The following is a 27800-nucleotide window of genomic DNA, read 5'->3' on the forward strand; positions in this document are numbered from 1 at the left end:
CTATTAGAATTTTGATTGGGATTACACTGAATTTGCATAACAGTTTTGGAAGTATGGCCATTTTTACTACATTGGTTCTTCCTACCCAAGGGCTCAGGATATCCCTCTCCGTTTTCTAATATCCTCTTCAATCTCCTTTTTCAAAGTACTATAAGTTTTCTTCTCTCTTCCTCTCTCTCTTTTTTTTTGGTCTTTTTGAGACAGGGTCTCACTATGCAGTTCAGACTGGCCTTGAGCTCACATTGTAACTCACGCAGGTCTTGAACTCACAATGATCCTTCTGCCTGAGCCTTTCAACTGCTGGGATTAAAGGCATGCACCACCATGCCCAGCACTACAGTTTTCAATGTAGAGGTCTTTTACATCCTTCGTTAGATTAATTCCTAGATATTGCATTGTTTTGGATGCTACTGCAAAAGGTAGTTTCCCTGATTTCACTCTCAATGAGTTTGTTATTCGTGTACAAGAAGGCGATTGATTTTTGAGTGCTGACTTTGTAACCAGCCACATTACTGAATTTGCTTATTAAATCTAGAAGTCTTTTGGTGGAGTTTTTGTAGTCTTCTAAGCACAGTAACATATATCTGCAAATAATCATAGTTTAAATTCTTCCTTCCCTATATTCATTCTTTTTATTTTTCTCTTATCTATTTTGTTTATTTATTTCCTATTTTATTTTTCTCTTATCCATTTTATTTATTTATTTCTTATCTATTTTTTCTTTCTTTCTTTATCTATTTATTTGTTTGTTTCTCATATGAACTGTTGCAGAGTGGTAACAGTCCATGGCGGTGGAGGACACCAAAAGCAGCAAAGTGGACAAAAAGGAGGAGCAAGCCTCTTTCGCTTTTCCTCCCTTATACTGCATGCAGGCTACCTATCCCAGGGAAGATGTAGCACTCACACCGCCAACCCCAGCACTAGACAACAAATCAATCACACACCTACATCCAGGCACTTACAAAATGCCTGTCCATCATGTTCACAAGAGGCTTAGGGGGATATCCAGATACAAACTGAATCAGCCTTGTCTTTCAGATCTACCAGGTCCCTGATGAGCCTCATGTGTTCAGAGCTGGGGCTTGTGAAAGGAGACTGGATCATGGGGGTGCTGACTTGCTGTCAGGAGGTGGGGTCTGGGTGGCGGTGGGTTACTGAAGGAATGATGCAGAAGGCTTATCTTCTTCTCTAAGTCTTCCCTTTTCTCTCTGCTTCTTGGGCATCATGTGAGAAGCTTTCCTCAGGAGGAGGCCCTTCTCCCATGCCATATGTGTGTTTGAGCCTGGCAATCATGAACTGAAATTTCTAAAACTCTGAGTCAAAATAAACCTCTCATCCTTTAAGTTTGGGTACTATTCTCAGTGATGTCAAAGCGACTAAGACAAGTCTTTTAAAGAAATATGAAGCAAATGTAAAGGGGAAAATCTTACTGAATAAAAGAAATCTATATATATAGCTAAAAGTGTCGTATACAGGTAACCATATAGTGGATATATAATAATATGCCACAGCTAATAAGCACTATTCTAATACTCATTAATAACTTAATCCTCACAGTTATCTTCTGAAGTAGGTAATATGAACCTCATTTCATAAATGAAGAAATATGACACACAGACACTAGATAATTTACAAGTTAGAAACAAAACTAGGATTCCAACTCTGGCCACCTAGCCACAGAGCCTACATTCTTGAATGTGGATCCTAGCTGCCTTTCAGTAGCTTAGATTCTCAGTAACTGGTGGCTTTCTACACAGATACAGGATTTTTCAGTCTTTTCCACAATGTTTATTTTATTAATAAGCAACATTATATTGACTTGCTCTTGAAAAAAAACCCGAGTTCATTCCAAAACAAGTACAAAAGTGATTCAAAACCCGAGGTTCATCATGATTTTTCTTAGAACACTATAATAGAATTACACTTCAAATTAATTTGATATAACTTCAAAATATACTATAGATGGAATTAGTGTGCTTACTTCCTTTTAGAAACAAATTTTATTGCCCTATAATTACACAAATAGAAAAGAAAATGGCAAAATGTAGTAATCTTACATGAGAGTTAAAACTGGTAAAATTAATGAACACTTTTGCTCTAGAGAAGCTAAAGCTTTAAGCCCTGAAAGGTAAGTGCCAAGTAAACCAAAGAGGTCATGTTGGTCAGTACTTGCCTCTCTGAGGAAAATCTCCATATCTTCTTGACTTACAAACACAAAAGCTCTCAAATCATTTGACGAAATATGATTTTCAATGTATTTGGCATTTTTATTGTCTTTCATGTTGATCTAAACAGGAGGAAAATCAGTTGAGTTTTATGAAATTCACTGACTACTAGAACATGTCTATATAACTTGTATTTAATTAGGTTCACTTCCATACAAGGACAAAAAAAGAGGAATGACTTAGTACTAAAGGGTCCTTTCAAAGCATTTAACTTGTTAACAACCAATATATAAACAAAAGTCAAGATGAATAGTACCATATATGCACCAATTTTCTTGCTATCTAAGAAATAACTATTTTCTGACCAGCTCACTGAAAACATTTGGAAGTATCAGGTTGTGATCTAAGAATATAAACACTTCTCTTCTTTTCCAAACTTGCTTTGTAAAGACAGGGTTTTGTTATGTAACCCAAACTGGCCTTGAGCTTAATCCTCCTGCCTTCAAATTTTCCCAAATATTTAATATTTTTCTTTTAATCTGCAATAGAACTCCATATACGTGGTGATTAACTGACAGGTATAATAACACAAAGAACTTAAAGAAAAATCTTCATAAAACTGATTTAACTGATTTAACTAGTAACTATTTAGTTAACTATTTAACTAAATTAACTATCCTTCAAGGGAAACCCCAGGTTTGCACCACCACAGTGAGAAACTTACTGATTTATTTTACAAGTACTAATTACTAGTATTAACTAATGTGCAAATATATGGCTCAATTTTATGGAAGATCTTAAGATACACGTCACAGAAAAAGAACTATCTCAAGAAGGGTACAATCTACTATTTTTTGCAGATGAGTAAGTATACTGAAAAACACAGCATGACAAAACTCCCAATAAAATAAGTATATTAACTTTACTTATGGAATTTTAGAGGAGACATGGATTACCTCTAGCAGATAAAAGTCAGCTTTCTTAAAGAAATAAAACATGAAGTATTTAGGTACTATCATAACCATGAAATACACTAGTTAACCTAGGCTCCAAGGTCAGAAAGATGCCCTTTCAAATCCTATATGTGATCTCACTCATGTGCTACTCAAATCTCCGAAAGCTTTGGCTATTTTATCTGTAAGGTGAATATAACAAAATCATATATCCTCACAGAACTAAATATGGATTAAAGAATGTAACAACATTAATAAAATTAGTACAATACTTGTTATGTAAATATTGGCCAATATTACTCCCTAATTACACAAATTTTGGTTTTGTTTGTTTGTTTTGTTGTGTTTGGTCTTTTTGAGACAGGGTTTCATTACCCAGTTCAGGCTGGCCTCAAACTCAGAGTGATCCTCCTGCCTTAATGTTCTCAGTGCTGGGATTACAGGTGTATACCACCATGCACCAGAATATTAATAAATACAGAAAAGTGGGAAAATAGACACACAAGAAAAAAATTAAAACCACATCTTCAGGGCGTAAGCATTATAAGACTTTTGTGTTTTATAATTTTTTTGGTAAACTTTGGTAATACTTTATTAAAATACAAATGAAACAAAATGTAAATAGATACTTGTCCTTCAACTCACTGAATGGGTAAAAGTAACCATGATATTGTCAAATTAAGCAATTTTTAAATAGTTATAGACAATCCAGCCTAGAACGTAAGTCTCATCATCATTTCCCCCCACATATAAGAGACAGTCTGTATTCCAGATTCTGGGGCCCTCATTTTGTGTAAATTGGGTACACCACTATTCAATGATCTGATGCATTTCACCTGTTCAGAGAGGTAATGTGTTCAGTCTTTTACTGGTCAGTATCTGTGGTTCCCATAGTGACTGATGCAGTTTTCTGCAAGCGTAAGGCATATTCCACTGCCTTCGGTCTGGCTTCCTAACATCTTGGAAGAGTTAGCTGCCTTGTTGATTTTTTCAGTTTCCCATTTTTGTGGATATTCCCTCTCCTCATGAGATTAGTGATGAAGATACTTGTCAAACTTTTCCAAACAACTTCACAGTCACATCTTTACAAAGTTGTGACATAAATGATAGGGAAATAAAGGAGACATAGCACTCCAAAATGATCTGGTGGTTGATGACAGCCTCCTGTTTCACAATTTTAAAATGAAATTTTCTATACATCCTACTATGTAACCTGTTTTATAATTCATTAAAACATCATAAATGTCTCCTATTATCAGAGAGCTGTATTTTTAATGTTGGAGAAGTATTCACTGTAAGAGCAATTTACTTCACCAAGTGGTACCTTTATAAATTTTCTTCTTTCACCCCATCTGTCTGCTATTATAAACATTATAAACATTATTGTAAGCAGTACATCTGTAAATAAACTTTTCTACACTTCTCTGACTCTAGACTGGAGCTGTTAGAAACTATGGAAACAGATTCCCAAGTGACAGTTGTATGCCTGAATTTTAAGTTTGCATATTGCTAACTTGCCTAGGGAGGTGATAAGATTTCATCTATCCTTGAAGGATTAGGGATGCACAGAGTGATAGAAAAGGTGAAGAGTTCTCCTACGAAGGGTGACACAACAGATTTTAAAGATTCAAGTGTAATTTAAAATATAAATATACTCCAACTAGTAAAATGACTAGAATGTAAGAAAATCAAATAACAGATGACAAGTCTAAAAAAATCTGAAATATTATTTTAAATTTGGCATTTTTATAAAAATCTATTGATAATTATATTTGCATTATAACATACCAAGGGCTATGGTATTTATTTTTTCTTTTGATCATTGTCAGATTTTTCAAAACAGTCTCTATATCCAAAAAATAGAAACTATCTTGATCTGGCAAAAATATTTTAATGCATCCCTGAACAAGAATAGACTATATTATTCATATCAGATTTGTTAATGTAAGATATAATAAAAGATTAAAATTTATATAAGTGATTCCATGAAGTATGCCACAAATCCAAGTTGTAGAAAACTAAACTTTTTGCCAGGCATGGTGGTGTATACCTATAGCTCTAGAACTCAAAAGGCTAAGACAGAAGGATTGTCAGGAGTTCAAGGTCAACCTCGGTTACACAGTGAGTTCACGGCCATCCTGGACTACACAGTGAGGATCCTGTTTCAAAAAAGAAAAAAAAGAAAATGACACTTTCAAAGAATTTTGCAAGGATCTAGAATCAATTTTTTTCTTTTTTTTAGACAGAGTCTCGCCATGCAGCCCAGGATGACCTCCACTTGTGGTATCCTCCTGCCTCAGTCTTCCAAGTGCTGAGATTATAGATGTGTGCCATCATGCTTGATCAATCAATTTTTTTCAAAAAAATCTAGGAAAAATAATCTTTATCTGGGTAAGTCTCAAGTTTATATATCTATGTCTAATACATTATTATCAAAGAATATAGCTTTTTACCTTTTCATTCCTTTACATAGCCAAACTTTACATAGTCTTTGATAAATTGCCCCACTGCCACTGAACTTGTGACAGCACTCTTGCCTTGGCTTTGTAAGTAGCTGGGGATAGGAGTGTGTACCATACCACCACACTACCTGTGTAACCTCATCCTGCTGACCCACACACATCAGTTAAGAGCTACCAAATACACTATAATGTTGGGCTGGGGATATAGCTCAGTGGCACAGCACCTCCCTGGCAAATGTGCGGTCCTGAGTTTGATTCTTGGTTCAAAAAATATATATATAATGTTAATAAACTATTTCATTATCAAAACTCTCCTGTTGCCTTTAATAACAGCAGGTAATTTTCTTGCCTATCAGGTTACAAGTTCCTTTATCTACCTCCTTAGCAGGTTTTAATCTATTATGTACTAAGAACCAGCTAACCAAGACAATTTTATACAAGATTCATGGATGGTAAGCTGTCAGTTTCACACACCTTTTTTCTAGAAAAAGGTTCACAGGTTTTTTGATAGTTACTCTCAATGATTACAAGACTTTTATAAATCTCATACACAAATTCAGCTCTATGCCAGACATATCACATGTCTATAACCAGAAAAATTGTTAAGAGGACTAAGAATTCTTAAAATAACGAAAATCTACAATGACTGTAATAATAAAACCAAAAGTTCTTACCATAAGCATTATAGGCTCGCAAACTCTTTGCTTAAATTTGTCTCTGTTACTTCTCAGCCATAAAACAGCTTCATATGTGTCCCGGTACCTCTGTCTCAGCTTATCTTCTTTTTGATTCATGAGATTGTCAAAACGTACAATATGCTCACTCACACCTAAAATTGGAAAGTGGGTGTTGTTTTTCTGAAAACTTCAAGCCATGAAACCATCCTTTAATAACAAAAAAATTATCCTAAATCTAAATGTTACAAATACTATTAAGCAAATACTAAACGTAGTGGAAAAGACTTCATCCAGACTAATCATTCTAAAATTTCCTAATACTTAGGATAATAAAATGATCTTGACACTACTGAAAATAAAAACAAATCATCTACAAAAGAATGAGGAAGTACTAGTTTTCCAATCAGAAGACAGAAGCAAAAAGGCTTCAAATTTCTGAGAAGATGGATATGATAATGCACACCTGTAATACCAGCACTCAGGAGGCTGAGGCAGAAGGATTGCTGCAAGTTTGATGCCAGCTTGAACTACAGAACAAGCTCAAGGCCAGCCTGAACTACATAGGAAGACCTTGTCTCAAAAAGAAAAAGAAAAAGAAAATCTATGAGAAGCCAAGTGTGGTGGTGCATGCCTTAATCCCACTTAGGAGACTAAAACAAGAGAATTCACATCAAGCCCAGTCTTAGCAACTTAGTAACTTAATGAGACCCTGTTTCAAAATAAAATATAAGGACCGGGGATTTAGCTCAGTGGTGTAAGCACCTGCCTGGCAAGCATGAGGTCATGAGTTTGATCTCCAATATCAAAAATAAATACTTTTTTAAAAAAGTAAGTATTAGAGATGTAGCTTAGTGTGTAGGACCTGGGTTCAACTTCACTACTGCCAAAAAAAAAAAAAAAATATCTTTCAACAAATACCCAACAATATTAAAACCAGCGATGCAGTTAATAAAATTAATCCTTTTCTTATGCGCTTATCTGAAAATGTCCTGTAACAAAATAAGGGTATAGTTTCAGAGAAAAAAGGGAAGACACAGAATTCAGGAATAGCTTATTCAACATAGGAAAAGTGTGAGGAAAAACTCCAAACAACAACCAGGTAACAGCCCTTGGGAACCACCAATTTAAATGGAAAGCCACAAAATTCAAGAGAATGCCTGAGTCTTTCCACCTCCTTCTTTTTCAATTTAGGAAAATGCTAAAGCAAATGGTGTTTCTAAAAAGTCCATTAAAACCTTACAAAAATTATTAACAAAAGGAAATTTAATTATACTATTTGACGTGGCTATGAAAAATTTTTGTTGCTACAATAAGCAATATATAGCTAAACTTCTAGAATTGACACATCCCCACCAGCTTGACCCACTGGTGGTACATATGACTGTCCCGTCCAGTGGCTTGTACCACCTGATTAACTGCCCCGTGCTGCCCGATGGGACAGTCATGTACACACTACCAGTGGTTCAGCACCTCCTGGCAGTAAGACAGCAATGAATGTTTCTGAGCCACAGAGCACATCAAACAATTATGGTCTGCAATCAAATACAGATGTTTTCAGCTTTGAAAATACAGAAGCCAAAGTATAGATGAGAGAACACTGAGAGCACGGTGGTATAGCTTAGCTTACAGAGTATACACTCAATATTGACAGCTGTTAAATGACACAAAAGATACCATTTATAGTGAAAATAGGTACTAATAAAATAATTTGACAACTACAATAACAGGGAGGTAGGTATTATAAGCTAACATCGACATCTGGAATAAATATCCAAAGTGATGTCCAAAATTGATTAATAAAACAATGACATAAGCAAATTCAAGGCCAGCCTGCACTACAGCGAGACCCTGTCTCAGAAATAAAGAGATAGAAGGAAAAAAAGAAAGAAAGAAAGAAAATGATCTTTTCCTGCTATTCAATTCCTGGTACAAACAAAAAAATAACTAACTACTAAAGGAATTAAAAGTGATTACTTTGGAGAGCAGGTCTGGAGGAGGGACAGGAGTTACATCACCTTTCTCTTCTAGTTATCAACCTATACATGTGGTCTACACAATGAAGAAAAATAAATATGAAATTAGATTTCAAAGAACAGAACTAATAGATATCAAGGCTAGGACAGATTCAATCTGAGTGTCTCTGTGAGGAAAATAAAGGAACGCACTTTTAGACACTTAAACGATGTAATCAGCAGGTGGCACATCATGGCACGCAACAGCTGTAGGTAATTAAAGCACAACACCGGAAGACATGAATTGCGCTTCCTCAGCAAGGAGCCTTGAACTGTTAAAAGCAATGAGTAACAGGGGAAGAAGAAAGCCAATCAACAGATATATAACATGTCTATTTTATAAACAGTTCTTCACCCTAAGATAACTTACTCTTTTTCTCTTTCTCTAGTGTCTCTCTCTCTCGTCGCTTATCAATGATCTCGCCTTCACATAACGCCTTTTCATCTTGAACTCGTCTCAGATCATTTGTAATGGCATCAATCTGAGGCTGAAGATTCTCACAGTTTTCTGTAGTCCTTAGTTCATTTTGCAAATCCTCTATCATTTTGCGAGTATTACTTATTCTCTTTTGTCGGTCATGCTCCTCATTTTGTTTTACTGTTAAAGCTTGCAGAAGTTCCTCAATCTATTAAAATAAAAGATTAGTACTTCAGGTCATTTTTTTCTCCTGGAGGTGCAGCTCAGTGGTACAGCACTTGCCTGGCATGCATTATGTGCTGGGTTTGACAATCAGCACTAGGTAAAAAGAACAAAATAAACCTACATCAAGTAGAAGAAAGGAAGTAATACAGGTAACTACACACATCAATGAGACTGAAAACAGAAAAACCAGTATTAATGAAACAGAGAGTTGGTTGCTCAAAATAAACCAATAACATTAACAAAATTCTAGTAAGACTAGGAGATGGAGCAGGAGAGAGAGGGGAAAAAGTCAAAAGAACATAAATTGCCCATGGAATGAAACAGGAACCTCACTACAGATTCTATACTTTTAGACCAACATAGATTCAGTTCAGAATTATACAAAATATCTTAAGAAGAATTAACAATTCCATACAATCTCTTCTAGAAATACAACAGAGATCATTTCCTAAATTTCTTATGAACCTAATTATATTAACACCAAAAGCAAATGAAGTACTAAAAGAAAACCATAGAACAATATGCTTCATAAATATGGACATAAAAACCCTTAAACAAAATATTGGCAACAACAATTTATATATAAAAAGAATTGTTTATAGACCACAAGCAACTGGGATTTATTTTAGAGATACAAGGTAAATTAGATATTAAAAAGCAAACAAATGTAATCTATCATATTAACAGACTAAAAGGAAAATCATAAAATCATATCAATATATTCAGAAATATACTTGGTAAACTTAAAGCAACCATGCATAAGAATTTTTGGAAACCTGACTATGTATTGGAACTTTTTTTTGGTACCAGGAATTGAACTCAGGACTTTGTGCTTTCCAGGCAGGCACTGTACCCTGAGCTAAATCTCCAGCCCTGTGTTAGAACTGTAAGAATCTGATAAAGAGCATCTATAAAAAAAATCTTCTGCCAAGATAGCTAATGGTGAAAAGTAAATGCTTTCCTTTAAGATCAAGAACGAGGCCAGGATGCCCACATTCATCACTGTTATGCAGGAGTACTGGAAGTTCTAGCCAGTGCAGTAAGAAAAAAACAAAAAAAACTTACCCATAGAAATCAGACAGGGAAAAAAACAAGCCTGTCCTTATGCGTACATGACAGGACACAGAAAATTCCAAGGAATCTACCACGAAGAAAGAAAAGGAGGGAGGGAGGAATGGAGAAAATCAGGCAGCCTAGCTGACTGAATATTAACAAAATACAGAGGTTCTGTACGTTAGAACTACAAAATGCTATGAAAATTAAAGATCTAAATAAATGTAGATATAAAACACTCTTAGACTACAAGACATAATGTAAAAATTTTGATTTTCCCCAAAGGTTTAATCCAACTAAAATCTCAGCTACAGTTTTCTTAGATATAGAAAAGATCTGGATTTCATTAGGAATGGCGAAGTAAGGAACTCTTAAAATTCTGTCCTCCATAAAAATCAATGAATAATGACAAAGACAGTCAAAATTAACTTTTATAGAACTCTGGAATTTAACCAAAATGCCGGTAGCAATTCAGTAAGTGCTCAGTAAGAAAAATGTGATTTTTGGGGGGGGGGGGGGCACAGTCTCGCTATGTAGTTCAGGATGACCTTAATCTCACTGGGCAGCCCAGGCTGGTCTCAATCTTGCAAAGATCCTCTTGCCTCAGCCTTCTGAGTGCTGGGATTACAGGCGTGTACCACAAAACTGGCTGGCTGCCTGTCTTGGTAAACATAAGTGCTATGGAATTCTGAGTATGTGCTACTCCATCTCCACTCCCTACTTCTGTGGTAGCCTTGGAAAACCAACATCCACAACCACAGTGAAAATTGCAGCCTAGCAACCCTGGAAAGATAAGAACAAGTTTAGAGCTCTTAAATCTTCACTCAAGCGAATTGTCATTATCTGTCTTGTAAGGCAGTTTCTTACAAATTTAACTTGCAAGGTTGGTCATTGTTTGATCTAACTCAGCTAATCCTTGGTAAAACAGTCTTTTCCCTGGACACATTTGTCAAAAGCAATCTGCAGCAGATGTTTAACACGGCAGTTGCCTGAAGAAGAACAAAAGTCACAGAAAACAACAAACAAAAATCTTACAAAGGAACATGTTATGTTCACTCTCAAAGTCTTAGAAATGCCCAGGGATCCGAAGGTCCATGTGTGTTAGTAGGAGTGTGTACATATTCAAGAGACACCTGAGAAGGCCCTAAACTCACAGTTGTTTTTATTGTGAGGCTACTGACAATAAAAGTCAAAGCTAGGACAGAGTTGTAAACTAGAGTGGAAATTAACCACTTTTCAATAACTAGAAAAATGAATAGATGTCAACAAAAAAGTGAAAATATTGCTGAACTAAGTGTTAGAAGATGTGACCTATCACAAACTTTTCACAAAGATCAGGAGAAAAAATAGTTTCAGAAATAACTGATCAGTCATTTGGGGATCACTAAGTTTACGTGACATTAGTAGTTATATATGAAATAGAATACAAATTCTGCAGAATTAAAATCTTTATACAAACAGCAACAGCAACATCATTGTCAAAGAACAGCAATAACATCAAGCTTTGGTGAGAGAACTCATTTCCAGAGTTGTTACATTTTGTTATTTAAATTGTCCAATTTTAACAACAATAGCAACAAGGATATTCATATAAATGAGAAAATAGAGCGCACAAAGAAGGAAAAACAGCAGTCAACAATCCTGGAGAATGTCTAGCAGTGGACCATGTTGGTTACCTTGCCATCAGTGGGCCAAAATACTCAACATTCACAACTTAAAGGAGGTACTTTATTTTGGCTCATTCAGTCTACGTTTGGCTAGCTCCGAGGCAGAACAGAATGGTGGAAGAAAGATCCTCAACTCATGGCAGATAAGTTAAGATTATTTTAAGATTAAGATACACACTTAAGATTCCATCTCCACAGACCCACCTCTAATGAAGTCTCACCTCCTAACAGCACAGTTAGCTACTGAACTCAACAGATAAATTCACCTAGTACAATGACTCCATAATCCAATCACCCTCCCTGAACACAAGACTCCTCAGAGACATTTTAGAACTAAACCCCAATATTCTTTCCTGGCACCCAAAAGGCTCATATGCATCTTGTTATGCAAAATATGTTTAATCCATCTCCCAGAGAGGCCTAAGTCTTAACAGTTCCAAAACTACTGAAAAGCCCAAAGCCAAAGTCTCCTCTGAGACCTAAGGGAAATATTTACTTATTTTTATTTTTTGGTACCAGGTACCAAACCCAGGACCTCACGCTTGCCAGGCAGGCGCTATGTCACATTCCTGGCCACATCTGACCATTTCCTGAGATATCGTCAAAGCATCTTTTCTACACTCCTCATGCAAAGTACTTGCCTTCTTTTTAGTGGTGCTAATCTCCTCAGCAACAATACATACTTTTGTCCCAACTTTACACATAGTTCATTTTGAGCAAAAATTCTGAATGTGTTCAACTTTTTGGCTCGGTCCTTTGCCTCCAATTTTCACTATGTATCTGGCTTACAGCAGCAAACTATACCCACACCACATGTTGGGCTACCTTGAAATTTCTTCCACCAGATTTATTATTCTATTACCCTTAACCTCCATTTTCCTGCAAATTTTCACGATGTAGGCAAAATTTAGGCAGTTTTTATGCCTCAATGTAAAACACATGGCCTTGTTCCCAACTGAAACCTTCTGCCAATGAAGCCCTTGCTTCCAGCTGAAATTGTCTAAGCCTGGTCTTTACTGTCCACATTTTTGTCAACATTCTGGTCTCCCAAGCTCTATCTAGAATCACCATCAGGCTCTGGAGGTTCTCCTAACCCACATCACCAAACCGTTTCCAATTCTACCACAAACTAGTTCCAAAGGGTTCTAAACCAGGGACAGTCATAGCAACAATCCAAGTTCTCCAGCACCAATTGGTTACTTTTCACTCCTTGGGACAAAATATCCAACATTCACAACTAAAGAGGGGAGGTTTATTTTGGCATGGTTTTCAGACAATTCAGTCCCCATTTCGCTGACTCCAGAGGAAAAGTGCTCAATCTATGACAGCCAGGGAGCAGAGCAAAAAGAGAGGAGCTGGGGGAAAGAACACATCCTTCAATATTATATCTTCAGTGACCCATCTCCTAACAGCACAGTTAGCTACTGAAGTTATCAGTGGATGAGTCCAACAGTAAGTATAATGCTCTCATGACTCAATCACTTTATATGTTTTCTTTTTCTTTTCTTTTCTTGGTACCAGGGATCAAATTCATGATCTTGCACTTGCAAGGCAGGTGCTTATGCTGCTGAGCTAAACCTCTGGCTCAATTACTTTCTAAATGCATGAGAATTTCAGGAGACTAGATTTAAATTGTAACATGGCCTTATAAGACTAAGATCTTAAAAAATGCTGTCTAAAATATTTTCAATTAATTAAAGGAAACTAAATTTAAAAAACAAAAAGAAAGGAAGAACAACATCTTGTTGACTATTGTATCAATAAAGACACAGAAACTATAAAAAAGGAACTAATTAAAAATTCTGGAATTGAAAAGTATAGTAATTAAAACAATAGTTTTGCCAGAAGCATTCAACAGATCTGAGCAGGCAGAACAAACTGTTAAGCAAACTTAAAGACAAATCAATTGAGATTATCTAGTCCGAGGAGCAAAAGGAAAAAAGCATAAAGAAAAATGAGTAGAGTCTGAGACTGGTAGGAGATGATTAAGCATTTCAAAATATGCGTCACAGGGATCTCAGAAGAAAAAAGAGATATAGAGAGAATTTTTGAAGAAACAATGGAGCCAAATTTCTCAAGTATGATTTAGAGACATTCTGGGTTGGTGATTGCAAGGAAAATAGTTAAGTCCAGAGAAGGAATAAAAGCTATGCATACTCCATTCCTCATATCCTGTCCCATGTATCTCTTCCATTTGCTGTGTAGAGTTGTTTGCTTTATAAGTAAACTATTGACTATTAAGTACAGTACTTTCCTGGGGTCTACTGTTCATCTAGTAAACTGTTAGACTTAAATAGGGTGCTACTGGAAGCCTTCCTGTACAGTTAAGACAGAAATGTGCTAAGTGGAGACTGTACTTGTGACCGTCAAAGTGAAGTGTTTTTTTTTTTTCTTTTGTTTGTGAAGTGAAATAGTTTTATAAGACTGAGCCCTTCTCCACTAAGTGTGTGCTGACTGAATTGAACTGAATTGTAGGACACCCAGCTGCTGTCAAGAGAATCAGAAACACTGCAAAATCCAAATCATATAAAGAAATAATTGAAAGATTATGTTGGTGGGATTATAATGATTAAAAATAAAATTTATGGCAAGGGGACCAAAACATGGGGGAGAGGAAAAAGGGAAGAAGAAATCAGAATTAAGATGTGTCACATACGTGTATCAACTCTGCGTGATAACTGCAATCATTATGTGCTAAAACCCATGTACTAAAATTTTTTTAAGAATTGAGAAGTCAATAGAAACAAAGTTTTGTAACTAAGGAAGGAAAGAGGGGTCAAAGGTAGGGGAGGGGAATGAGGAGAAAAAAGGAATCAAGACATATTATATACAGGTACAAATCCCTTATGATGAATGTGATCATTATGTATATCCAGATTGTGCCAATAAACTTAATTGAAAAAAAAAAGCCAGGTGTGGTGGTACACACCTGGAATCCCAGCACTCAGGAGGCTTACGCAGCAAGATCCCTGTGTGTTTGAGGACAGCCTCAGCTACAGTGAGTTCAAGATCCATTTGAACCCCACAGTGAGAGTGTATCTCAAAAGATCAAAAATAAAAATCAAAATGTCAAGAATGCTGGGATACGCATTTTCAAAATGAGGAGGATTTTGAGGGTGATTAATAACAATGTACCTTTTCTTGTAATAAAGTTTAAAATTAAAAAAATAATTGGGAAGTCAAAAAATAAATACATAAATATAAATTGTAGGGAAAAAGAAATACAGGCATGTCTGAGCAAAGTTTTGTGTATTATCAATATTAATCTGAACTACAGTATTATAAATTAATATTGATTTGACTCTCAAGGTAACCACTAAAAACACAGCTTGAAAAATAATAGCAAAAGAAATGAGCAGCCAGATGTGGCGGTACATGGTTGGAAAGCCAGCATTCTCAGAGGCTGAAGCAAGAGGATCACCAAGTTTGAGCCCAGCCTGAACTTGAGAACCTGTCTCAAAATAAAAATTAAACAGGCTTGGGATGTAGCTCTGTGTGAAGGACCTGGGTTCAATTTCAAAGACTGAAACAAAACAAGACAAGAAAAACAGCAAGAAGGAACTGAAAATCTTCTAACAGAAAATGTCTATTAACATAAAATAAAGAAATAACAGAAAGAGGGACAAAAAAGTCAAGTGACATTGGAAATGAATTAGCAAACTGGCATGTGTTAACCTTCCCTGTCAGGAATTACATTAAGTATAAATGCATTATATATTCTAATTCAAAAATCAGAGGCCACCAGAGATTTAGCTTAGTGGCTTAATTGCCTGCCTGGCAAGTACAAGATCGAGAGTTTGATCCCCGGTACCAAAAAAAATAAAAATAAAAATAAAATAAAAATCAGAGACCGACAGAATGAATTAAAAACCATGATTCAACTATTGACTGTCTCCGAGACCTTTCAAAACACAAACAGGTTTAAAATAGAAATTTAGGGGCTGGGGATTTAGCTCAGTGGCATAAGTGCCTGCCTTGCAAGCGCGCAGTCCTGAGTTCTATCCCTGGTACCAATCAAAAAAAAAAAAAAAAGAAAGAAATTTACATAGTCAAAATAAAACTATTTCCCCCTCCTAATGATTCTTATTTCAGGAAGCATCACCACTACTCATGAATTGTTAAGTCAAAAAGTTAGAAATACTGTTTACCCCTAGCTTGAAGACAGCAAAAAAACCAAAAAACTTTCAAGGCCTTTTCATGGCTTTTCACTACACTTAGAATCAAATTCAACCTCCTTTTTTGTTTTGTTTTCATACATAGCCATCGTATGTCTCTGACCACTATGTGTAACTTCTCAGGAGCAATACTGGACCCAAGAGAACACTGAAGCAAGACTGTTTAAATGCTGAGGAAAGTAAAACAATTTCTAGTTTAGAAATCATCTATCATACAACATTGCAGAGGAGAGTTAAAAAAAGATCTTTTCAGCTACACAAGGACTCGTAAAGTTTATCACCCCAAATGCCCCTCTGGAAGACCTACAAAAAATAGTCTAACAAGGAAAAAAGTAATCTCCATCTTTTCATAATAAGGTACCAGAAGATGTGATAGAGAAAGCAACATGATCAAATAAACCAATAAGACATATTAAATCAAATAAATACCAAGAGTAAAAAGTAACATTTGAAGTAGTAAGTCAAATTTCTAATACTAATATGGAGGTGAAGACATATAAGTATGCTATGATTTTTACCTTAATTAGGTGAAAGAATAAAAATACTAGTAACTAACTTTAATTAGATAAATATATTAAACTTGAAGAGTACTAGAATAGGCCTAGAACATACAACTACAGAATAAATAAAAATGGAGTAAAAACATTGATTAACTACAACAGTAAGCAGAAAGACTAGTAAAAGGAATCAAACAAAAGCTACAAGTAAAAAACATAATAGCAAATGTAAACGGTTTAAATTCCTTTGCTGACAGAAAGGATTTTACAACAAATCAAATAAACTGAAGCTTGGTATGGCAGTACACACCCATAGTCCCAGCTCTCTGGGAGGCTGAGGCAGGAGAATACAGCCCAGTATGGGCAACTTGAGACTATCTCTCAAAATAAAAATACAAACAAAAAGGGCTTTGGATGTAACTCAGTGAAAAACCATTGGGTCTACTTTCTAGTACTGTAAAACAAAACAAAAGTACATACTGTTGAACAGTAAGCAAAATACAACACAGAAATTAAAAAAATAATGGCTCAGTGGTGGTGCATGCCTGTAATCCCAGTTTTTGGGATGCTGTGGCAAGAACATCACTGTGAGTTTGAGGCCAATCTGGGCTACAAGTGAGTTCAAAGCCAGCCTGAACTGCACAGTGAAACCCTGTCTCAAAAATAAAAAATAAAATAAAATTTGAAAAAAGAAAGGAAGAACAGAAAAACAAAGCTTTAAAATCTAGGCAGCAAAAATTAATACAAAGAAAGGAAAAATACAACTCTATACTTATAAGAAATACAATATTAACACATAAAAATGGACTCGTCAACTAGGTAAAAAAAAACACTAGGTAAAAGTACATTTGAGAAACACAATTATAGTAAACCTATTCTAACATATACATACAGAAAGTTACATAGTCACAAATAACAGAAGCAAAACATTTCAAACATATATGTAAATCGAATGTATGATGGAAATCTAAAAGATGTCTCAAAAAAATTCTAAATTCATAAAGGTCGCATTTACTTACATAAAGCAGTATAACTAGACACTAAACAAAAAAGCTTAAATTTCGTATCTAAGGGATCAGGATTTAGCTCAGTGGAGCAAAGCCTTGGGTTTATTCCCCAGGACAAGCCCCCCCCCAACAAAATATATAGTGGTAGAAATTAAACCAATCACAATGTATAAGTATCCTTAAGTGAATGAAAAAATTAAAATAAAAATTATAAGATCTTTAAAAAAAAATACATGTGAGCTTAGCTAAAATAGTAGTTTTGAGAAGTTCCCCCTGTTGATCTTCTGTGTAACTATTATATGCCCAGATCCTAAATCTCCTTCAGAGATTAATATAAGAAATAGAGAAGGAGGAGAACCTTTGACATCTTCCAAACAAGAATTTGACCCATTATCTAGACTGGGGGTGGGGGAGAGACCTGGGCAAATTAAAATAATAAAAATTCCAGTAGGAAGCTTACATGTTTATCTTTCCTTTCTATAACATCTTGCTTTTGTTTGCATCTTTGAGATGTCTCCTTAATATCTGTTGCCTGTAAGAGAGAGAAAAAATATTTTTAAAAACTCATTCAATTATGTAGTCTCAAACAGCAAAATATTGTTCCCTGAGTTAACCTAGGACAATGCCTTTCCACAATTTATTTACATAATTCAGTCACGTATCACCAAAATACCAACAGTATAGGAAGAAAAGGGATAATATACACGCATACATTTACCTCTTCATATTTATTTCCCTATGTTTTTTATGATTCCGAAAACAATCTTATAGAACAGATGCTGCCTTTTTTTACACAAAAGCCAGTAAAGTCAGGCAGTTATTAAACGACAGAGTGCTTTAAAATACAGTTCTATGTGCATTCAAAGTCTATGTCTTGTCCATAACATTACATTAGTTCCAAGGAATGTTAAAAAACAATCTAAGTATTGGAAAAAGCTTTCTGTTGGAACAGAGGGAACAAGAACAAGAACAGCATCGATACTGAACAAAATTAACTATTTTACTCCTACTGCATGGTTAATAATTCGTTTTTAAAAACACAGGATAAAATAATGTGCACTTCTTCAAGGAAGTAATTCTAAATTATCTCAGGCTACACAGCCTGCCAAACAAATCAGGCTTGCAAACATCTGACACTGCCTTAACAGTCAGGCTTTTATTAGAAACTTCAGCTGGCTGACAACTGGTGGGCAACTTGTACCTGGCTGAACTGAATGAGTGTGGTGCTGGCTGTGGATGGCCCACTTGGAGATGGCTGCCAACAGCTCAAGAGGGAGAACCAGAGAGGAAAAGGAGATGCTCTGGCTTCTCCTGTTGCTGTGGGTTCTCCTGAGGAGCTTGCCGAGCTTCTTCACTGATATGAACATGGCTGTCCTTACTGTTAGAGGAGCTCAGGACCTCCTTGTCGCTGAGAATGGCTGCGGTTCACTTTGGGGGAGCTCTGGCCCTTACTCTGAGCATTGCTTCTTGGCTCCGGAGGGGGAAGATGTGTTTCTCCAATCTCCTAAAGAAACCTGTCACTATGGCTTCCTGATATGAACTTGCCAGTTATCATCAGAGGAGCTTGGGACCTCGTCATTGCTGAGGATGGCTGTGGTACTTTCTGGGGGAGCTCTGATCCTCACTTTGGCCATCACTTCCTGGCTCCAGTGCAGAGCCCTCAGCCTACTGGCACAGCTCCTTCACCCTGTTGGCACAGATTTTCTTTTTTTTTTTTTTTTTTTTTTTTTTTATTTAAGAGGAAAAAGAGAAAAACACAAAACAAACCAAAGCGGCGTAAGGGTACACGCAATACAGAACTACAAAACAAAACAAAACAAAACAAAACAAAAAACCATAACAGTAAGAAATTACCTGCTAGTAGATTACACACTATTTTCTTGAAAATAGTTCCTCAAATCACAGTATCAAAGAACACAAGGTGGACATTCAAACAGGGAGACTGCAAACAGCTGTGTTCAATGTTCCAAAAACATTGATAAAGTCAGCTATTTAACACCCCCAAACACACTTGCTGTTATATCCGTTAGAGCTCCTTTTCTTTTTTTTTTTTTCCCTCTCTTTTTTACAACAATATTTACACATCTTGGATTTTATTACTCCTTAGTGGCTTATTACTTTCTTTGGGGGGGGGGAAGAATACAGTCAAATATGGCAAAACAAAGCTGTCAGTCAATACCAAGGATAGACGTTGGCACAGATTTTCTACGTTCCACTGCTGACCTTTGGCTTTCCCAGTGCAGTTCCATGAAACACACTTGCATGAGACACTGTCATGGCCTCCAGTTTCACTCACAGGGAGGGCATTGCCATGGGCTCTAGGTCTTCAGCTGGACTCATGCAGGACATTGTGAAGGGATCCAGGCCCTCATTGGGTCTTTAATGTGTGGACAGATTTCCTTTACTTTTTGAGTTTGACTCTTTGGGTAACTACTATAAAATAAATCTATAAATTAGGTGTCCTGTAATTGTTTACCTTGTAAACTCTGACTACAATAGGAACTGACAAGAAAAACTAGCATTTTAAGTGATTCTTTAATTAAGAGACTTGAAATTTATTATACACATTTCTCCTACTATTAAAAAAAAAGTAGTTTAGCAGTAAACTTAGGTACCCAAAAAAGAAAATGTAAATCCACAATGTATCTATAACCAACCACCATCAATGTGAAACAACTAGCTCTGCCCCTCAAGAAGTCTTATTACCTCTGGAATTTAATATTCTTAACTATAAAGTCAAGAAACCTCTCTAGATAATAATATCTACAATCCTTTCTTGCTTTAAAATTAAAATGATCACTAGTAATGCTCTTAAAATCAGATACAATCAAGTCCTAAAATCTTTAGCCGTTCCTAATAACTATTCAGTCTTCTAGACTTGAGCCTAACAATTCTAAGTCACTTTAAATTGTACTAGAATTGAGATATAGTGGAGCTTTTCTGACACAATAATGGCAAAGTCAAAATTAGTAGCTCCTTTTCTTTTAGACTTATACTCCTAGAAATGGTCTTTTTCACTCAATAAGCACTGCTCAACATGCATACTTCAGTAAATATATGGTACATCTCTAGATAAAACAGTTATGGGTAACCTTTTGTCAAAAAAGTTAAGCTTAATTAAACTTGCATGCTAACAGGAGGAGGATCCTACTGGAAGGGAGTGGTCATGGGAAGTACATCTTGTGCCTCCTGCTTGCTCTTTGGCTCTTTCCTGTACTCTCCTCTCTGCTTCTAGCTGCTACGTGGTGAACATGCACCAATAGGATATTCTGCTTCGTTCTTGGCCCAACAATGGAACCATTAATCATCAATTCAAATCTCTAACCTAGGAGCTACAATAAACCACTCTACCTTTAAGCTGTTTATGTTAGTAATTTTTGTCACAGCAACAAAAGCTGCTAACAGTATGTTACGCACAGAAAAAAAACAAAACAAAACAGTATATACGGGCTGAATATCCACAGTCCAAAACTCTGTAATCTAAAACACCCCCAAATCTGAAACATTTTGAATACCAACAAAATACCTAAAACTTTCATACTTTTGGATTTGCAGATTAGGTATGCCCAATTAGAAAAGTCTATGCAAATACTCTAAAATCACTAAAACTTGAAATATGAAACACTTCTGGTCCTAACCATTCTGCACAAAAGATGGTCAAAATATATAGGGCCCAGGAATATCTGTAGTTTTGGACATATATTGGGAAGTCTTAGAACATATCTCATCAGGTAAAAGGAGACTACTATATTCTCAAAGCAGGAACTTGAACAATTCTCAACATAATTTTTGACCCCCAAATCCTTAAATGTTGTTATGACCATAAACAATTTTTATGTACTTATTTTTGTGGTATTGGGGACTGACCTCATGCTTCATGCACACTTGGCAAGTGTTCTATCACTGAGTTACATTCCCATGGATAAGCATAAACAATTTAAAGTTATGCTTTCGAAATAAAAATAACAATTGTATTACTTATTCTAGAAAACACCAGATTTTCTTATATCATGCTCCTCTTAATCAGTGTATAAGCAGATGCAGTTAATTCATAAAAGGAGCTCAGTGTTCCCAGGAATATTATTACAAATCACACTGTACTTAAAACATTCACATTTTGAGATAACCAGTGTGGCCAGGCAGAAATAGCCAGATACACCCTTTGGGCCTGCAGGCCGCCACTAGAGACCCTTTCTTCCTTCGGGCAGCCAGCGCCCACCGGGAAAATCACACAAACACACCCTTATACCTGACGTCATCAGGGGAGGCCAGTGTAGACACGCAAGGCTAAGAGAAAAGCAACAGTGCTACCATGCACTCAAGGCCATTGGTGAAGCTTCAGTGTAGTTCCACAGGTCTGGAGAAGCCAACCCCCTGCCCTCCTACCTCTCTGGGAACCTGGTTCAAAGAAACCCAGGTGCCTGGCCCATTCCCCTACTCTGCAGAGAGGCAGCTAACCTGTGAAGTGCCTGGAGCCCTACAACCAGCTTGTTGGGAGGAACTCAAGAAAATATCACAAGGAAAGGAAAAAAGGCAATCTTAGACCTCCAGCCCACACAGAACAAGTCAGGAAGGTATAGACATGGAAGAAAATGAAAGTTACACATCTGAAATCTCTAAGAGGATAGCAACTGAAGTAAAGAAACAATTTAATGAGACTATAAAAACAATCAGATAGAAATAATATCTCAAGTAAAGGAAGAAATCACAAACATAATGAAAGAACTGCTATGCTTATCTAAATGATGGAAACATTAAATGAACAATATAAGGAAGAAGTACAATGCCCAAAACATTCAAAGAGATAACCAGGAAATTAAAAAAGTCAATCGAAAGCTGGCAAAACCACTTGAAAGCAACTGAAGATAGACTTTCAGACTTTAAAGATAGGATCACAGCTAGTATTTTGAAAGGAAAGATCTCTTAAAAATAACAAGGAACCAGGAAATACAATTCAACTGGCTGCAAGTTGACACAAAGAAAAATAATGTAAGGCTGACAGGTATCAGTGAAGAAGCAAGGGTCAGTCAGGCATGGTGATACATGCCTGCAATCCCAGCACTTGGGAGGCTGACACAAGGGAATCCTTCCAAGTTGGAGACTAGCCTGGGCTACAAAGTGAGCTCAAGGCCAGCCTGAACTACAGAGCGAGACCCTGTCTCAAAAAGTAGGAGTCAACACAAATGACATGAAAAGAATATATAGAACACTAATAGAAAATTTCTCAAACATGGAAAAAGATCTGGCATCCAGATAATGAGGCACAGAGAACTCCAATTAGCCATAACCAAAACAAATCTACACCCAGGCATATAACAATCAAGATCCCAGAAATTCAGCACAAGAACATTAAAAGCTGTTAGAAAAAAGAAACAGATCACCTACAAAGGAAAACCCATCAGAATCATGGCAGACGTGCCAATACAAACCATCAAAACAAAAAGAGTTTGGAGTGAAGTGTTTCAAATCCTGAAAAGAAACAATTTCCAACCCAGATTTGCACCCTGCAAAACTATCTTTCAAAATTGATGGAAAAATAAGATACTTCCATGATGAACAACTGAAGGAATCCATGACCACCAAACCAACCCTACAGAGAGTGCTGAAGGATAATCTAGCGAGAGATAAAGATGACTATGGTTCCAGGAATAGCAGCAGAGGAGAATGGCCAAGCAGGGTAGGCAACTGAACAAAGGGGAAAAGAGGAGGGCCAAAACAGGAGGATAGAATACCAAAGATGAACCAATGCATGCCAGTTGTAACCATTATTGTAGATGGTCTTAATTTACCACTAAACAGAAATACAGGGAGAGTAGATCAAGAAACAAGATCCATCAATACACTGTATACAAGAAACACATTAAACTCGAAAGGAAATTCACAGACTAAAAATCAAAGGAGAGGAAACAATTGTTCCACGTGACAGGAGACCAGAAAAAAGCAACTTGCCCATCAACTTCAGAACACATGATATACGGTATATTTATACAATGGAAAGCTACCCAGCTATACAGTAGGATAATCTTGAGGCTCTTGTAGGTAAATGGATGCAATTGGAGATCATGCTCATGGGTAAAACAGTTTGGACTCATACAGGTGAACACTGAGTTATCTCCCTAGCATAAAAAACTGAAGGAGTTAGTGGGCTTCAAAAAGCACAATAAATACTATGAAAGTGATAGGGAGAAAACACCTAAAAAGGGAAAGTGGTAACCTCTGTTAATTTCCTATTATCTTGTTTCAAATTCTTGTATCATTTTCAGATTTTTGTTAGGTTTGATTTTATTCTGTCTTGTTTTGTTAGATTTTACTGTGCCTGATGGTATGGGCAGCTATTTTGAAGATAACAAGATGTATTTTGGTAACCATTGTTGATTTCCTATTATCTTGTTTGGAAGTTCTATAATACTTTCATTCTTTTGTTTTATTTTGTTTTCATTTTATTATGTGTAATGGTTTGGATAGTTATTTTGACGATAATACGATATATTATGGTTCCCATTGTTGATTTCCTGTTACCTTGTTTTGAAGACCTATAATGTTTTCATTCTTTCATTTTGAGGGATTTTGCTGTATTTTGTTTTGTTTGATTTTACTGTGATGGAATGGACAGCTATTCTGAAGAAATGAGAGACACTATGGTAGCCACTGTTGATTTCCTGTTGTCTTGTTCTGAAGAGCTGTTTCACTTCCATTGTTCTATTCTGATTTGTTTTATTGTGTTATGTTTGGTCTGGTTTGTCTCTAAAATAAAATTTAAAAAAAAATCACTCACATTTCAAGCCTCAAGTCGTGACATACACATGTAAACCTGGCCCTATAAAAGGCTGAGAGGTAGGAGAATCTGAAGTTGGAGCCCAGCCTGGGCATCTGAGAAACCAAACAAGAGCCTATGTCAGGATAAAGTAAACCCTAGAAAATATTTGCAATAAACTGTAAAACATTTTTTGTGTCTGCGCAGATAAAGCTCAGATTATCCAAAATGAGAAAGTACCTTTTCTTTGATTTGAGCCTCCAATTCACAGCGCTGCCTTTCAATTTCTGAAATTCGATGTGTAATAGGGATCTGCCCTTCTTTAAGTTTTTTGACCTCATCCTTCGCTCGGTCACGAGCTAGTTTTACTTCTTCATATTCCTGACGAACATTTTCATATTCCTTGAAAATAATTTAAAAAACAGAAATTAAAGAGAGTAACTAGCTTAAAACTAACTCTAAAATTAGGTACAGACAGAAACCAAATCTAAGAAACAACGGGCACCAAGATGAGATTTTTCTCTAATCTCTCAGGAAAGAGTTCTGGGATACATAAAGAAGCAAACTAAATGAATTATGAGGGTAAAAATGGGGGGGGGGTTAAAGAAAGTGACCAGAAGGAAAATTAAAAGTATATAGCTAGATGGAAAATTAGCTAGAAGGAAAATTAAAAGTATATAGCTGTCATATCACAGGAATATTTATTTTTACTGAATACAGCAGTACTAAAACAGCCTATATGAAGAGTACAATATATAAAAGACACAAATACATTAGAGAAACTCAGTTAAAGAGAAAAATTCAAAGACTGATATCAGTTTTTAAAAAGAGAAAACAAAATATTTCAAGAGATCAAAAATGAATGCAAGAATGAAAATGCACATGAGGAAAATGCTGCAGAAAACATGAAGGAAAAAATTTAAGAATAATGTAATTTGAAATGGAAGAGGAAAAATAAGACAATACTCTTTCAACCTATTAACAAACATTTCATTTTAACCTTGGAAAACCCTAGAAAAATATTTTTTACTATTTTGTTCTACTGAAAATGTAATGAAACAACAGAACTCAATCTTTAGCTGAAGCTTTGGTCCATAAGTAATAAAATACCCATCACACAAGTGATCCAAATATGGCACCCTAAGAACACTATGAAACATCAAGAGAAGACTACAGCTCAGCTATCTCAGGTACACTTGTTGCTGAATTTGATACAAGTGGCAAATGCCAAGTGAATTCCTAGTAATCTGAGGACACTCACAAGTTTAAACATTTTCAGATTGTTAACATTTGAGAAAAAAAACGAGAATCGATTGCTCAGGACTAAAATCTGGAAGAATTAAAAGCAATGATTTAACTGTTTATACTTAACTATCACACATCTATAGAATAAAGGCATAAATTTTATTATATGGCATATATGAAGCAAAAATGAAAAAGCATATGACTTGAATATAAGATAATTACTGCCTTCTTTTAACTACTCTGCTCCTCAAAGAATCTTTTGTTTTTGCTTTCAATAAGTAAGACTGGGGCTGGGGATATAGCTTAGTGGCAAGTGCCTGCCTGTCAAGTGTGAGGTTGTGAATTTGAAAAAAGTGAAGACTTACCACCCACGGTCTTTTGGCTTCAAGCATCTCAATTAAATCTAAATGCCGCTTACGTTCATAGAACCGCTCTACATCTTGTTTATATCTTTCATTCCTCTGAACCATTTTCTCTAGATATTCAGTTTTTTCTTTGCATGAAGTCTAAAATAAATTTGTTCAACAGTTAGTTTAACTAAAAAAAAACAACAGATCAGATCTTTTAACAATGAAACACAATAGTAGCAATATTTTACAATTAAGAATTTCACAGTTCTTAAGAACTGTATTAATCACTCACCAGTCCAATTCTTTAAAGATAGGATAACCAAAAATTGCATACTTTTTCATTAATTTCTGTAACAGGAAATATAAAAAGCAACTATTTTATCAAAATTTATTTAATACAAGAATTGAGAAGACTTTTGGACCATGGTAGAGTGGTAAGCTGCAGAGAAAGCAGCCTCTCTGAGTCACCATCCAGACGCTGAAATATGGCATCGTGAGGAAAACAGGAAGGAAGAAGTGGGTCCCCAGGACCCAGGAAGAATGTGAAGTGAGAACTGAAGACCACAGAGAGAGTAAAAAGAAAAACTTCAATGAAGAACAAGGCAGAAGGCGGTGGAGCCTTCGCCCTGAGACGGGATTCACTGAGAGAAGAGCTGTTTGAACCTGGGGACCCACAGTCTGGTGACAGTGACGGCTGGCGACCCTGGGCCTCTGCAGAGAGACACGGCAGTGGAGGGGAACAGTGGACATGGAGAACTGCACTGGCTGGCACTGTTGGTCCTGATAACCTATGACTGAATTAACTAAGGGTCACAGAAATACAGTGCACAGTGCCAAAGAACCAAGGTCTAGGGCAAACAAGCAACAACTCATCTCCAACAAATTAAAGAGGTAGGACTTCCAACAGATTCAAAATCCAAAACCAGCTACCTCTGGAAGATACCTCAGAGACGTAATCATCACATAAGGGTCCTAAATACTACCACTAAAACCACCCACCATAGGCAACTTACAAGCATCACCCCAGAAATTAAACTAAAAATGAGAAAAACGAAATGAGAAGATAAACAAAAGGTAACCCCAGACCTCCAGTTCACCAAAGGCAAATCTAGCAGGCAATGAGGTGTGATAATCTGAAACATTCCCCCACCAGGTCTCTGAAGTGGAAACAACAAAGCAATTGAATTGAGGTTCTGGAAAAAATGAAATCAGAAATAATCTCTCAGATAACTACAGAGATTATCAAAATCATATCATGCTTGGCAACATTAGACACAGACCAAAAAATACACAAATTTAAGCAAATTATGATAGCTCATCATAGGAAAGAAATAGAATCCATAAAGCAGATTCAAACAGATATCCAGGAGAACAAAAACTCCACTGAAAACATTCAAAGCAGATGAGGCTAGTATGAGGACAAGACCTGAGATATTTAAGGCAGACTTGCAGTTAGCAACCAGGAAAAGAAAGATTTCTGAAAACTATCAAGGGACCATGAGAAATTAATACAGCAGTACTAGATGAGACAAAGAATAATTTAAGGTTAACTGGAATCAATGAGCTGCTGAAGATACCACAGATGGTATCTTAAAAATGCTCACAGAAATCATGACAAAAAACTTTCCTGGTAGAGAAAAAGAATTTGACATAACAGATAAATGAGGCATATTGTATTCCAATTGGCAATGATCAAAAAAATTTACAGCCAGGTATATCATAGTCAAGATTCCAGAAAGTCAACACAAGAACAGAATATTAAACGTCATTAGAGGAAAAAAACCAAATCACCTATAAAGGAAACAAATCATCTAAAAAAGGAAAGCCCATCAGAATTACAACTGACTTCTCTGAACAAATTCTCAAGTCAAAGAGAGCTGGGGGTAAAGTATTCCAAGTTCTAAAGGAAAACAACTTTCAACCTAGATTGATGTATTCCACAAAATTATCTTTCAAAATTGATGAAGAAATAAGATTCTCCCAAGACAAAGGACATCTATGACCACCAAACTAGCACTTCAAAATGTTCTGAAGGACATTCTAGAAAGAGATAATAAGGACTCCATGAACACCAATAGAAGGAATCCACCAGGGAAGACAAATAATTAGAGGGAGGGGGAAAAAAAGGGGAGAAGCAAAC

The 27800-nt window shown here is 36.1% G+C and overlaps 1 protein-coding gene across 2 annotated transcripts in view; it reads right to left on the reverse strand.

Moving 5' to 3' along the window:
• Positions 1–27800, reverse strand: part of Smc5 (structural maintenance of chromosomes 5) — a 100391-nt gene that overhangs the window by 51891 nt on the left and 20700 nt on the right. For both annotated transcript variants that reach the window (XM_063250065.1, XM_003472279.4), the window contains exons 6-11: positions 25676–25816; positions 24306–24467; positions 17772–17843; positions 8640–8895; positions 6255–6409; positions 2174–2287 (exon numbers count right to left, since the gene is read on the reverse strand). In XM_063250065.1, the coding sequence (XP_063106135.1) occupies positions 2174–2287; positions 6255–6409; positions 8640–8895; positions 17772–17843; positions 24306–24467; positions 25676–25816 (900 nt within the window). The remainder of the gene's footprint in view (positions 1–2173; positions 2288–6254; positions 6410–8639; positions 8896–17771; positions 17844–24305; positions 24468–25675; positions 25817–27800) is intronic.

This window comes from Cavia porcellus, unplaced genomic scaffold, assembly GCF_034190915.1.
Source record: "Cavia porcellus strain 051 isolate PalLab524CR breed Dunkin Hartley unplaced genomic scaffold, mCavPor4.1 scaffold_1, whole genome shotgun sequence".
NCBI lineage: Eukaryota > Metazoa > Chordata > Mammalia > Rodentia > Caviidae > Cavia > Cavia porcellus.